Consider the following 15337-nt stretch of genomic DNA (forward strand, 5'->3'; position numbering starts at 1 on the left):
TATATATGATGAATGAACAGCACTTCATGGTCATGTTCTGAGTTTGCTAAAACTAGAATAAGATGAATCTGTGTTCCTTCTAAGTTTTTTTTCATCCGCTCAATCTTGTCCAATTCTCGGAAACTGCCTGGACAAGTCCCTGCAGATTTCTTGGCAAAGTTTTTCAGAAGTGGTTTGCCATTGCCTCCTTCCTAGGGCTGAGAGAAAGTGACTGGCCCAAGGTCCCCCAGCCAGCTTTCATGCCTAAGGCAGGACTAGAACTCACGGTCTCCTAGTTTCTAGTCTGATGCCTTTACCACTACACCAAACTGGCTCTCTAAATCTTTCTAGATATATTGTTGGTAATATCCCTGTAACTGTTCACTTCTGTAACTTCCTTTTTTTTAAAAAATCCCTTAGCCTCAGGTTCTCCACTACAGAATAATCCTTTTGCTATTCCTAGCAACAATTTTTCTGCCAAAAAAACTTGAATGGCATACTACATCTCAAATTAGCTACATTGGCTGGATTTGCAGAACATATTAGACTAAATTACAATTGGCTAGTTTGTGAATCAAGTCAGTCCAGTGAGCTCAGCCAGCAATTCAGTTTTTTAAATAAATCACTGCCACATGCATAGGCAATGAATTTTTTAAATTTTAATTTCTTTTATTTATATAAGCACTGACTATTCCAGCATACAACATTTAAAACAAAAACACAAGGTTTAAAACTTAATATTGAATTAGTAAAATTTAAAGAATTAACAATTAAAAGCTTGGTGAAAGAAATGCATCTTAAAACTACTTCTTTAAAATAGAAGAAATGATTCCTTAGGCCACTGTTTCTCAACCTTGGCAACTTTAAGATGTATGGACTTCAATTCCCAGAATTCCCCAGCGTATCTTAAAGTTGCCAAGGTTGAGAAACAGTGCTTTAGGCAGTCAAACCATTTAGAACTTTAAAAATCTGTACCAGCAATTTAGACTGTGCCTGGTATGCAACTGACAACCAATGCAGGTCTTTCTATACAGCGATCATGTGACCCCTATACTTTTTCCCAGTTAGCAGCCTAGCTGCAGCACTTACACCAACTGAAATTTGCAGACATTTTTTGGATTTCAAATGGGTCTTAAGAATAGGCCCCACGCAGTACCCCCTTTGTTATCTCCACTTATACTCTAGCCCTCAACCTAACCGCATCATTGCTCCATGCTAAACCAGGATGCCAGAGGAGGTGATTATTTTAAAGAAGTGATTTCAAAATGCATTTTTTTCACCTAGGCTACATCAATGTCATCCAGGTTTCAACAGATTGATGGATAGATAAGATGAGAATCTACCCAAGCATTTTCAGGAAACCATCCAGACCCATCAGGTATCTGGGTCAGAATATTTTATCCAGTCTTTCTCACCTGCACCTCTCTCTTTGCCAGTTACTATTTGCAGGCCGTATTCCTGTCTCCATTCTTCCAAATTTGCTTGAGATAAGACCAAGCATTAAAAAAAAAGCCCTCATTACAGCACCATTCTTTCCCAATGCCATTTTATAGAAACAATTAAAGTAGTCCCCAAGGGGCAGCCCTTGTTGGAGTTACTTCTTGAGAACAAGCCCAGTTCTCTGAAATGAACATATGCTGCTTTATAGGAGGATTATGGAACTGTATGCCTACATATTATAGAGCTTGTAATCAATGTGACTAATACTTTTCGCTATAGTTACTGATACTGTGTCACACCTAGCTCAGCTCAGACTCTAGCTCCGAATCGTGCTGAGGAAGTAGTTGGCTCTCCAGGTTTTCAGACAGAAATTATCCTCTTCCTTTCCTGAGGAAGCTAGGACTGAGCCTACAGTTTTTTGCATGAAAAGCATGTGCAGTACTACTTCTCAGTTATTTTCTTGATTAACTTTCTTGAGGGAATGATATTAAAGGCAAAACTGAAATACTTTGGCCACATAATGAGAAGACAGGACACCCTGGAGAAGATGATGATGCTAGGGAGAGTGGAAGGCAAAAGGAAGAGGGGCCGACCAGGAGCAAGGTGGATGGATGATATTCTAGAGGTGATGGACTCGTCCCTGTGGGAGCTGGGGGTGTAGACCGACAGGAAGCTCTGGTGTGGGCTGGTCCATGAAGTCACGAAGAGTCAGAAGCGACTAAACGAATAAACATGTTATTACATAGACATTGTCTACTATTGCTTGAATCACACAAGTAATTAAATGTAAACATGCCGAAGCAAGGCGTAAAATATTAAAGAATGTTAGGAATTCTCCCTATAATGCTGGGGAGGAATGCTGATGGATTTAGCTTTATTAGCAAATGATATACAGTTATTTATTTATTAAACAAATTTATAAGGCCGCCCAACTCACACACGGTGACTCTGGGCAGCTTACAGTTAAGTTGTTTATTGAGATGTGATACTGCCTAATCTTAAGAAAACATCATGGGCTGATTAAGAGTAAAACTGTATTTTCTTACCTATGTGTGCCTTTATTTGCAAGATAGATTCATGGACTGAACTGCAGAAATCCTAATCTAAATTGTGGATTTTTCTCACCAACACAGGCTGACCAGTTGCTCACTTGTGACAGAAGATTTCTAGAAGGAGCTATGCCTTCTATAGACACTGGACCCATGAATGAACTGAAATTTCTACTGTAGGTTCTGCATGGCAGAATGAATGCTGACTAGCTTTAATGGAATCGTTATTATGAAAAAAAAATTAAATATGACATTTGACTTGGTGAAATATAATCTGTGCCCCTCCACTTTTGAAGTGTTTTATCTTCGGTCAACTAATGTGTTACTGTTTTATATATATCACACTTGGGACATTCAAAACACCTACTATACTATGTAAAAACACAAGAGTGGAACTTAGAATCTCAGGCAAGGCAATCCAGGTATGATGTTTGAGCTTTTCAACATGCCCGAAGACCTGACAACAATGGAAGTGGAAATGTTGAAGATCTGTTGACTATTATTTCCACATTTTTCCCTTAAAAACATCCTTGTCCTTTCTGTTTTTCCCCCTTAAACAAATACAGAAAGTAATCACAGGTAATATATTTAGACAAGTTTTTTTTTCCCCACCTCAGGAGTGTGGCTTAGGGCTGAGTGAACTTTGAATCTTTTGGATCTAAAAATTCTTATGCTGTCCCTGCATCTGTTCCCTTTTGGGCCATTACAATGTTAGAAATTTCCAATGTCAAAAGAGATATTGGTGTGGAGGAGGAGACAGGAAGTCTGACTCATTTTTGATCTCACAGGGGAAAAACCAACTTAGCTAGAGGTTTGGACATTGCAGTAGAATAGTCATTTCATAATCTTTGTATCCTGTTCATTTCATAAACAGAAGCCTTCAACTCTAGACTTGTACAAAATGGTGCCATCTTATGAAGCCACATCAAGCTAAATTGAAAGAGCAATTTATTTTAAGGCACAGCCAAAGCACTTCTGCCTCAGTGCCTCCAATCACAGGACGGAGATGCACCACTTCACTTCACCAGAAGTATTGACAGAAGTACTTCTGTACATGCATGTGCAAAAGCCCATAGAAAGTCATCAAAGCAGCCCTACGTATTGCATCACTTAGACTGAGATCAAGGAAGAACCCTGACTAGAAAAGGATAGGGTTATAGGATAAGTAGTATCTTCTACCTGTTTTTAAAGACCTTCCTTACTATTTCTTCCCTCTCTCTCGATTTTTTCCTTTCCTTGAAAGTTTACCAACAACAAAATTATACTATTGCTCTGTTCGTATGCTGATGACTTGAAAAAGCAGATATACCTTTTTATTGTTTTAAATGAATTTGATCATATAATACAAGAAAATACACTCTGTACTTAATTGAATTTCAACTTTTTAAAAAATCTGAAAACAGCCATTGGTTCAATAAATTAAAATACTGTACTGATTTTTACTGTGAACAATGTTATTACTACAGGAATTGGGACAAGAGGTTAAACTGACAAACTTGAGACCCATAAAATAACTTTTGTAACCAGAAAGGGAGTTCTTCTTGGCTAAGAAAGACCAAATTCAAATCTAATGCTGCATTCACATAGCATGATGAAAAGGCTGGGTTGACATCATATGATCAACAAACTATCTATTGCAAACCACAGTGACAGTGTTCAAACTTAAGCCAAAACAAACTATATTATGATTGTGATGGTCTTATTCGTATCAAGATAGTAAAAACAATGTGGTTTCTTTAGTTTTGCCTTAGGCATTGCAGTTTGTAAATTATGAGTTATGCCTTTGTGTTGCTTTAACACAGCCTAAAGTTGAGAGTGAGGTTTTCATGTTTAAAGTAAAGCTATATATTTACCAGTTTTCCATATCATACTAAGCCAAATCCAGTCCAATCAATACACGGACATAGCCATTCGTAAGAACACAATATGGGGGTGGGGATAGGTGGGGATGACAGTGTAGCCTTTTTAGAGAATTAGGTCATATTTAGTGGCTGTGATCACAGGTTGTGCTGAGCCATAATGATGTTTGTTTGGTTTACACATAGTATTCACTGTACCAAATCAGGAGTGGACTGTATTCTCTGAACCCAACTGTAGCTTCAATAAATGATGGTTGAGTATAGTGTTAGAGCTGAACCATTGACTTAGCCCCTAGGTTCATGCTATGATATTTGATCTTTTAGGCTGCAAAAAGTGTTTTTTCCTAGTTGGCCTTTTTATAGATATCTGAGTTAGATTGTCCGGCTCCTTTTAATGTCTTGCAAGAAAGTTGAGACAAAGCTCATAAGCCAAATTTGAGGAAGAGCCAATCTGTTATACTGCACTGGATGCATTACAACCTGATCTCTATATGTTGAAAAATCACTGGTTGTCACTATATTTTTAAAAAGAAATGATATTGCCATAATAAACACAGGACAACGCATACTCTATTACTAAGAAATAAGACATACAAGACTCAAAAATTGAGTCAGTGCTTGGGTGTGGAAGTGTAAATGAAATACAAGAGCATATTTTTATGCCTGTTTATGGAAAAAAAACATTTCATTCAACAGTACTTCTGAAGAAGCAAGTTCATTTAAAATTTATCATAGGAGAGACTGTTGTTTTTAATATGATATACAGTTATCCTAATTACAGCAGTAGAGACCAAAACTTATTTATAAACATGTATGTAGATCAAATTTCACTTGTTCTCAGCTGCTCAATCAGCATCAAGTTAATCAACTAAATATACAGTATCTCACAAATTAAACAAGTTCAGTTGCTTACAGCTATTTTAATTATCTGGAATTTTGATGATCCCAATATATTTGTTTTGACCGCACCAAGCACTTCTCAGTTTACTCCAAACATTAGCAGACAAATCCTACTATAACAGCATGTACAGGTGGTCCTTGTTTAGTGACTGCCTCATTTAATGACCACAGTTACGACAGTGATAAAGAAGTAACTTTATGACTAATCCTCACAGGTCTGTAGAGCAAAGAAAAGCTGAAGTAAGATCATAAACACAGTCTTGGTTTCACTTTACCACCACCTCACTTAACAAGTTGCCGGTCCCAATTGTGGTTGCTAAATAAGGACTACCAGTAACCAATTCTGGTAGAAATGAGCTTAATAGAATGAGATGGAAAGGTGTAAAGCTGCAAAATTATGCTGAGAACTCCCCTCCCTCCCAAGCTGAGAGTGGCTGAAAAAGAAAGTAGTTTGTCAGACATAAGATCCTGGACCTTTTAATTTGAGAGTTAACATTTCTGGCTAAACTGAACTGGACAGTTGGCTAGTACTATCTGGAAAAAAAAGGCAGAACAGAAATCAGAGATTGGAAACAAGGCAAGATAAAATGTACAACACAAACTTAATACCAGAGAGAAGGCCTGCACAACTTGTCGACGGAAAAGGGGCACATTGATAAATTAAAAATAATCGCTGGCCACAAAGGAATACTTGGTGTGCCAATCAGCTGTATAGTGGCTAGCCAAGTGGTGGCAAGGCTGGAGCTGGTGGCTGCGGCAGTGAGGCCTGGAGGTGTTGAAGGTGCTCAGCAGCGTGTCTTTTGGGCAGCAGCAGCAAATTTATTGATATTTCAAAAAATGCTGGCAGGCCACACAAGGCTGCTTGGCAGGCCACCGGCATTCTCTAATTTCTGCTTCATGTTGTTGGCCACTAGCACGTGGGACATTACAAATATGGTTTTTATGAATTTACCATTACAGAGGAGAGGGAGAAGAGCTTGAGGGGTTGTTTAAGAGATTGGTTCCACATTCATTAACATATCTAGATTGGTCTTATAATTGCTATATTGCAGTGTTTCTCAACCTTGGCTAACAGGAATTTTGGGCGTTGAAGTCCACACATCTTAAAGTTGCCAAGGTTGTGAAACCCTACTATATTGTATAATCGTTTTCCAATACATACATATTTTTAAATTTAAAAAACATGAAAACACTTCCTCCTGTGGTCTTTCAACCAATTCACTAAGGGAGAAATTATGTGCAATTTTTCATGTTTAAATACAAAATGAGTGAATCCCATCGCATAGGCTTCTTCGAAGCTTTAACAAGCCTCTTTTGTAAATCTTATAAAAAGACATTATCCAGGTCATTTTCTTGGTTTATCACTTGCATTTTCTGTTTAATTTTTAAAACTTCAACTTCAACTACAAACTTCAGCCAGCTTCTTTTGTATGTCCAGTAAAGAGTCCTTATCTAGGTCATTCTCTTGGCCTGTCACTTGTATTTCCACTTTAAATACCTTCTTTGTCTTGTAATCGACACTTTTTTAATCCAATATTTCTGATTCCACTATTTCTGCATCAAGCAAGATTTGTTTCACATCTGTCATTCCTTCATTAACATCCTTTAAACATAGTCTATCCATAGAAGCAGACATAATTCCTGGTACTGTTGATATTGTGCCTACTAATTTCTGGCCCCATTCTTTGAAGATCTCCTTTAATACTATATTTCAAATGTTACAGTATTTTGTGTCATTTTGTAAATCCCAATCCTAATAAAAAAAAAAGGCATTTTTGGTTTTGAATCTTTAATCCCATCTAGTGTCCAATTTAAATCATAAGGTCTTTAATCTCTGTTATAATTTACAGTAGACAAAATAATTCTGGTTCTCACAAAAAGCTGTTTATTTTATATAATTAATTCCAAAATCTTATAGTAAAAGTTTCAATATTCCACATTTGTCTGGACCCTTAATTTGTTTATAACTTGCTTGGTTCAAAATCTTATTTAGCTTTTTGCCGTTTATTTCAAATTCTTTAAATTCTTAAAGTTATAGTTAAGTTTTCTTCTGTTCAGAAATGAAGACAGACTCACCAGGTGGCTTTTCAAACTTGTCATTCCAAAGATCTCTAATAGCTTTTAGGTGGTTAGATAAGCAATTTCCCAAAGTGATTAGAAGAGAGGTTAGTGAACTCAGTGTCCTTTAAAAGGCTCTGCTGTGATTGTGAGTTTGATGATTAATCCCTTTGTCTCCTGGCACTCAAACCTGCCGGAGACCACTGCTCTGAGGACTCCTCGTGAGGAGCAGCCACCTGGAGCACATGCGGGCAATTTCCTGTCCTCTCTTTCTTTGGAGAGGTTCCGAAGGACCAGTCTACTCATCAATTCTTAGGTCTTTGCTGTGGTCATCATCTCCGGCCACCACAGAGATGTGTTTAGCTTGCCATGCCTCCACCGGAAGCCCAGGCAATCTGTCATGAGTAAGGATGGCGAGCAGGGGGCTCTCACCCAGACTGTCAAGCGCATGCGTAGCACTGAGGAACTGTTCAGCCATTCAAAGAGACACAGATCGGGACCGCCTTAACCTTTGGGGTTTATATGGCTGGGTTTTCCCACGCTTCCTCAGTTTGTTAGGATTCTTGTTAAGTACTACTAATAAATATTAGAGACCAAGTCTTCGCCTCAGTGTGTTTCCTGGTAATCAGGACACAATCTTTATCCTAACTGCACTCCAGCACCCATGCTTCAAGGTAATCCAGACAGGAAACCAAAACCATAGGTACTAACACCACCTTTACTGTAAGGTTACAGTAACAGAATCTTGCAAGTCTGAAAGCACTTTTCCCTTCCCTTACTTTTACTATCCAGAAAATTAGGGAGAGTCTCTTCTGAGAGGCTTCCCATGCCCTCTTTGCTTCTGGGGGCTCAGATATCTTTTGCATGATGGTTGTCTAGGCTGCGGGTTTTCCTCCTGTCTCCCAAGGTCATTCTTACAGCCCATTACACATGCTTACATCTAGTTAGGAAATGCAAATAGTAAAGTACATTAAACCATATAGGTTCCCATTTACTTCTAGTGAACTTAAGTAGCCTGTACTCACTTGCTATAATACTTACTTGCAACTACCTCCTTGGAGAAAGAGGACTACCATGGCATATGCAAGGATGTATGGATAAGTAAAATTCATAGGATCAGGCTGCATACATGCACAGGAATTGTGAAATGAAAATAATTTAATCTCTTTACATTTTTAAAGACTCAGCATAAAATATTCTCTACAACTAGTCTAGTTATATGCACCTCTATAGAAAATGATTAACTAAAGTAGCAGTACTTTTTAAAAAGTTGAATCTTCTCAGTTGAATATTGATCAGTGACATCACAAGAGCAACGGGAAAGTAACAGACTTTATTACATAGGTTGGTTCAAAGGTAGCTTCATTTCACAAACAGACTAAAATGAAATAGCAAATTAAAAAAAAATGTTTTCAGAACAGGAAACAAAAATACAAGAATGGGAAAGCACATTTTTATTTTCCTAAGCATCTTTAAATTACAGGGCAGCCCATTTAAATAGTACCCATTAGAACCAAAACATTACATTATTGTTACATTTGCTTTTTAACAGCTAGCCTTCTGACAAAGGAAGCTGTAGAGAACTGCCAAATTCCATCATGAAGGGCAGATGCTCATTTATAATTAGAATTACATATGCTTTATTTGCGAACGACATTGCTATACTTTAGGCCAGTGTTTCTCAGCCTTGCCAACTTTAAGATGTGTGGACTTCAACATCCAGAATTCCCTAGCCAGCAAGCTTGGTGGGGAATTCTGGGAGTTGATGTCCACACATCTTGAAGTTGCCAAGGCTGAGAAACACTGCCTTAGACAAGGTCTCCCTAGTCAGGTCACAACATGATACTCTTTATTACATAAAAGGCACTGTACCATTTTTAAACATCAGGATCCTAGTGCCATATGCCACTAACAAATACACCAAAACTGTCTTTCTAACTGATTACAAAAAAACACCTTTTGTTCTGATGCAAACATCAGAGAAGGAGGTACAGTTTACAGTAGTCTTATCCTGCTTAACAAAAGACACCACTTAAATCCAGATAAACAGCCTTATCCAAACTGGTGATCTCCAGCTTGGCCATGCTGATGGGGATGTTAAGAGCAGTAGTTCAACACATCTGGAAGACACCAGCTTGGGGAAGATTACAATAGCCTGAGACAGATTCTATCAATACTTCTTGGGCAGCTGTACAGCAGTTTGCAACTTCACTATACTCATTCAATAGTTTCTTCACATTTGCAGAAGAGGAACATTACTGTCTACAGATGTCTACAGTTGCCTACTGGAGAATATTAAGGGCATGAGGCAGAGAACATACATCTTAGACAGCAACAGCTTGGCTTGTGATGCAACCACAGGACTCACACTGAAATTCTCAGTAAGTTGTTCAAAGAGCAATGGACATACATATTGCTTTTTTTCCCTTTCCTCTTTCAGATACAGAATAATTTAATGCCAAACTTTACTAATACAAATGTTCTTGAAATGAGAGGGAACTTTTTTCTTTCTTTTTTTGCAACAAGTCCAGAAAAATGTTCATATGGAAATTATACATCCTTTCTTCCAACTTTTTTTTTCAAGTATAAGTCAACAATGCATCTTTTGTCACTGACAAAAGTGACAAAAGAATTCTCTTCTGACAAAAAGTCCTTCAGTGGATCAGAATTATTTTAGCCACCGTGACAGTTAATATCCCCGCAGTGCACAGAATAAGAGGACTATGACATGTTGCTTTTCATTTCAAGGATGCATTTTTTTTAGTATGACAAGCTTAGCAATTTTCCATTCTTCAGGTTTAGAGACCATCAGCATCTCAAATTATTTTTTAGAAAGACATGGGGGTGGGGGGCAAGGGCATCTTGAGACTTTAAAAAACTTACATTGTACAAGAGACATTAATTTACTTGCTAAGCACCTCCACTGATACACTGGCCTGCAGATACTGTGGATCTTTGGGCACTGGGCCTATCCATTACTGCACCATAAGCTGGGCAGTCTTCATGCATCCAATGGAAACACTAGCCGAGTTCCTCTGTTCATCACCTCAGGTGCTTCTGTTCCCAGATCACTTTCCAGGGCCTCTTCAGAACTACTTTTTGCCTTCCTGCCATCCAGGCTGGTAACGGCAGCGTGGGAGCCAGAGGATCCATTGGCAGTTATGGTTGTGTCTCCATATGTCAGTGTCAGATCACTGTCATTCAAGATAAAATCGGAGTCTTCATCTCTAAGCTGTTCTTGGTTCTGAAATGTGTTCAAGAAGGTTTTTAAGGAAAACAGCAGAAACATCCTTTACATCTTAATGGAACCAGTCAGAAACTTGGTGGAGTTATATCCCCCACATGTGGATGAGGCTAGATTTTGGGGGTAGATTTGGAATATACCATTTCCATCTATCTCCCCTTGCAAAATAGAGATGAGTGGTACTGTCAGCCCTTCGAGATAATCCAGACCAGGAAACCAAAGTTATGAATCCTAATACTATTTTTATTACAATATTACAATAGCAGGATCTTGCAAGTCTGAATGTGCTTCTCCCCTCCCTGCCTTTCAAGAGAACTAGGGAGGGTCAAGTCTGAGACGCTTTCTCAAATTACATTCCTGCTTTGGACTCAGATTTCTCTTATCTGACCACTGTTTTGGTTGTGGCTTTATTTCCTGTTCCTCAAGGTTATTCTCACAGCCCATTACAGGTACTGAGGGGAATTTCTTTTTGGGATTTGTTTTTGGCTATATTGACTTTCATTTTGTTCTGAACGGCATTGGAATATGGCCTTCAAAGCAATCCAATCCAACAATCTGGTCTGTTGCCATATCTGGGCTGCAAAAATCCAGGTAACCTCTAGATGTCAGAAATGAGATTAGAGACCCCGATTCTTTGCTGCCATCTGGTAGTTATCCTTTTTTTTTTTTGGCAGCTCAGATATGATAGAAGCTAGATATGGTAGCAAAGTTCATCTTATAAATGTCCCTTTTCCTGTAATTTTCCCTGTACACCTGCTACTTATTTTGCAAAGTACTCTGGATCAGATATTCTCATGGACTAAGTGTGTGTTCACCAACAGGTGGTGTGTGTGCACCAACAGGAGGTCATACTTGTCCTCTACTACATGACAGTTAGAGGATACCATATGGATACTTAAATGTTCAACCTCTTTCAGCAAACTGATCTGATTTGTATTGACCTGTTCAGAATATTATTTAGATAATAAATGATGTTATGGGATAAATGATGTTTTCAACTATGTATTTGGAGAGAAAATACCTTCGGATAAAAAGTATTGGTGGAAAAATCTGTTCAGAAATGCATATTCGGATGTAATTGTAGAGGGCTTTTTTAAATAAAAAAGAAGTTAGTATGAAAACAGCTGTAGAGGGCATAGGGAATGGCTCTGAAGGATAGGAGGAAGTGATGTTACCAAGCCAACGGTTAGATAAACGAATCTTGAGCCAGGACCAAGGGAAGAACTTGAGAAAACGTCTCAGCGAGTGCCTCCCTGAATCACACAGAGATAAAGGCAGGGAGGGGGAAGCACATTCAGACTTGCAAGATTCTGTTACTACAGCTGTTAAAATAAAAGTAGTCCTGACCAACATGACATTAGTTTCTTAGTCTGGTCTACCTTGTAGGGTTTACAACAGCACAGAATTTGTTTCTAAAAATTGTCATGGGAGGGAGGTAATAGGCAGTCCCTTCTGAACTGGCGTTTCTGAACTAGTACATTCTATCTTTTAAATGGCATGCGAAAGAGGTTGCTGATAGTTCACAGACTGATTGGTCAGATGCCACTTCAATTACCACTGCTGTAATCAAATAAAGTAAGTGTTTAAAAATGGATTAGAGTATCTTGTTTGATTGGACCTATATGGAAACTACCCCTTTAGATCCTGAGACACAAAAGACCTGCCAGAAAAGCAGAGAGATGCAGCAGGATCAACCAAAATGCATTTCCATGTTGTGCTCAGCAAAGCACTCTGATATTCCTCTTTTCTGCCTCTGAAATGTAGGTAGGATATTGGGTTTTCCATAGTGGAAAACTAGCATCTGCAAAAAGACTCCTGAAAGTTAAGGGAGACATAGACTTCACATGGAACTGTGCAAGTATCATGTATTACACTTACTAATAAAAATAACCATATTAAATTAAATTAATTCATTTAATTTTGTCATATGCACCGGTCCTAACATGCCACACCCATAACCGAGGGTAGCTGTAGGCCAAAAAAAACCCATTTTGATCTACAATACTGCATGGGTCAAAGGAAAGGGTGAATATTTGCAACGATGTCTTAATTAATTAATTGCTCTAACATAGTCCCAGTAAAAAAGGAGTCAAACTACCACTACATCATTCTCTAAAGATTCTTTCCCGTTTTTCCCCAAGCATTTTAACAGCTGTAGTAACAGCACATTTGTTTTCCTCATTCCTTCCCAATATGCTTATATGAAAAGGAAACCACAAATTGCATCCTTTACTGAGTTTTCCCTTTCCTAAAACTGATTTATTTTAGATTAAGCTATAGTTTTTCACAAACATTGTGTAACCATAGGGGCTTCTTTTTTCCTTCTTTCACAAACGTAGACTGAAAGCTTCACTTAATCTGCATATTCAGTATTATACTGCCTTAATTAGAAAGGCCATGCAAAAACTTAACATTGAGTCCCAGTAATCCAAAACATTCTTTGGAGGCAGGCAGAAAAACAATCCACGTGGATCCCTGGGGACTTGAAAATGTTCCAAAAATAACCTGAAACTGGCCTCTCCGATTCCTTGCATTCTTACCGATAAGATCTCCTAAATTCACTTGAGAAGTATCTGGTTCTATTTGCTTCACTAACCCTAACACTCATTGGACTGACACTTTCCCATAACTAAACAGTACTGGAGTAGCCATGTGTATTTCCACACCTATATCATATTCTACATCAAAGCAGATACAGCTGCAGCCAGGGCAAATGTATGTATGTTTTTTTTTAATGATTCTGATGAGGGAGATGGTGAGAAAGAAATGTGGACCTGGCCTTGGGAATAGGGAAGGAATGTGCGAATTGTTAAGGGGGGAGTTTCAGAAAATATGACTCAATCCTGAGAAAGAAGGAAGTGTAAGAAAGAAACTCAAAATAACCCCATCTTAATTTTGTTTGGTATAAAATGGGGAGAGAGAAAACTGATAGGCTTTCAACTTTCTGTTCTTCTACCCTGCAACAATAAAGAACTTGGAATCCTTACTCTGCCTATTTATTCACCTTACCTATCTCAAAGGGTTGACACCAATATGCCCCATTCCTGCCCAGATGTGCAAGCAAACTTTATTAAGATGTATTAAAATTGCATGGTAATTTCCTGGAATATTTACCATTCTTCCCATTCAGTTTCCTTCTTCTCTCTTTTACACACACACACACACACACACACACACACACACACACATCGGATGCTGCTTAAGAGTTTGGTGGGCAGCAAAAGGTACTTACCTCATAAACCTGGGGGCTAGTTAAGCAACGAGCTATCAATCCGCACCAACCTGGAAGGGTTGTTGTTAGTGGAGGACCACTGTGTGTCAAAATGGGCTTGAGGTATCTGTCACATTTCATTAAGGAAAATATACCTATCAAGCAACGATGTACAAATAGTTCAAAACTGCCATTAATAGATACAGTAGTTTCAGTCCATTCTTGTGCTGAGCTATGAATTATGAATGGAGCTAGCTACCAGGTATCATGAATCTCAAGGAAGAAGGAAAATGAGGAATTTACAGAACAAAAAGTAAATCAACCATCAGCCAAATCACTGAGCTATTGAAATAAAGAGGCCTTCAGAGAACATCTAAAACATTCTCCAGTACAGAAACCAAGCTGTGGAAGCAGTTCAGAAACAATCTGCGCAAACTATTTATGAGTAAGTGCTAGTTTCAAGATTAACATATGCTTCCTGAGTGCAACAGTTCAGCAGTAATACACTCAAGTACAATCAACAGCCATATGGTGGCATGGACCAAGTTTTTGAACTGAATCTGGAAGATGTAGAATAACATATTCAGAATGTTCTCTTTGTAGCTCAGCTACCCTAATAGGAACTCCTCACATATTCTGTCTTGTGCCACTTGGAGCGATGGGCCATATGGCTTTCTGCTCGCAATAAATGTGATTCATTTGGCTACTTCGTTTCTGTTCTGAACCTTAACAGTAACTTCATTTAGCTGTTGTTTTTACTGGAACACATGGCCTGCTCAGACCAGACAAAGAATTGGCAGTTTTACAACTACTTCTTGTGTAAAGTTTTCACCCTAACAGTCTGGAAAGGATACTTGTGGTCAAAGCTGTACCAGAGCCTGAAGATCCATGCACTTTCCTGTTTTGTCCGATTCCTTCGTTCAGCATCTGGACCATCCTGTGCAGGAAAGGCCATTTTGTTATGCAAAGAACATTATCAAATAAAAAAAAAATACAATCTGAGTATGTGTAAGGCCAAACTGATGAATGACAATAGTTCTCCAGCACCCTTGTTCTTTCCAAGAGGGCAGAAACACGGCATCTACAGATATGCTTAAAAAATAAAAGAGATAGAGAGCTATATCCCTGCACTTTGTTTGGAAGTGTACCCACCTTACCAGAAAAAGGTCAAAGGTAGGTTTGCATAGACATCTTGGGGGAAGGGGTGTCCATTTTGCCAGTTTAGCTTCTGGTACAAGAATGTGAAGTGGCCACATCCACACATAACCGGGAGTCCATTTTATGGGAATGCCCAAAATATGGTATCTAAATACTAAATAGACCAACTGGATCAAAAGTTTGCTTAAGCGTGGGCTATGTGAAGCAAGGGCAGCTATTCACAAACATGGAGTTCCTCCATAAGACACAAAGGGAGGAAGCATAGTAACTTATGTTACCCCTATTTAGGACATGAATATCAGGATAGCATCCTGCCTTTTATCCTATTTATACAGCTCTAAAAAACAAAAACTGTCAAAATGGGACTCTGGTTATAGAGGAGATCAGATGAGAAGTGTGCATATGAACATAAATAAATATTATTATCTTAATAAATAAT

The 15337-nt window shown here is 38.4% G+C and overlaps 1 protein-coding gene across 2 annotated transcripts in view; it reads right to left on the reverse strand.

The window, feature by feature from the left end:
• Window positions 1-8599: 8599 nt before the first annotated feature.
• Window positions 8600-15337, reverse strand: part of SLC9A7 (solute carrier family 9 member A7) — a 53153-nt gene continuing 46415 nt past the window's right edge. For both annotated transcript variants that reach the window (XM_063305025.1, XM_063305024.1), the window contains 3 exons: window positions 14595-14677; window positions 13762-13867; window positions 8600-10529 (listed from right to left, as the gene is read on the reverse strand). In XM_063305025.1, the coding sequence (XP_063161095.1) occupies window positions 10287-10529; window positions 13762-13867; window positions 14595-14677 (432 nt within the window). In that variant the 3' untranslated portion in view covers window positions 8600-10286. The remainder of the gene's footprint in view (window positions 10530-13761; window positions 13868-14594; window positions 14678-15337) is intronic.

This window comes from Candoia aspera, chromosome 5 (assembly GCF_035149785.1).
Source record: "Candoia aspera isolate rCanAsp1 chromosome 5, rCanAsp1.hap2, whole genome shotgun sequence".
In the NCBI taxonomy this organism is placed as follows: domain Eukaryota; kingdom Metazoa; phylum Chordata; class Lepidosauria; order Squamata; family Boidae; genus Candoia; species Candoia aspera.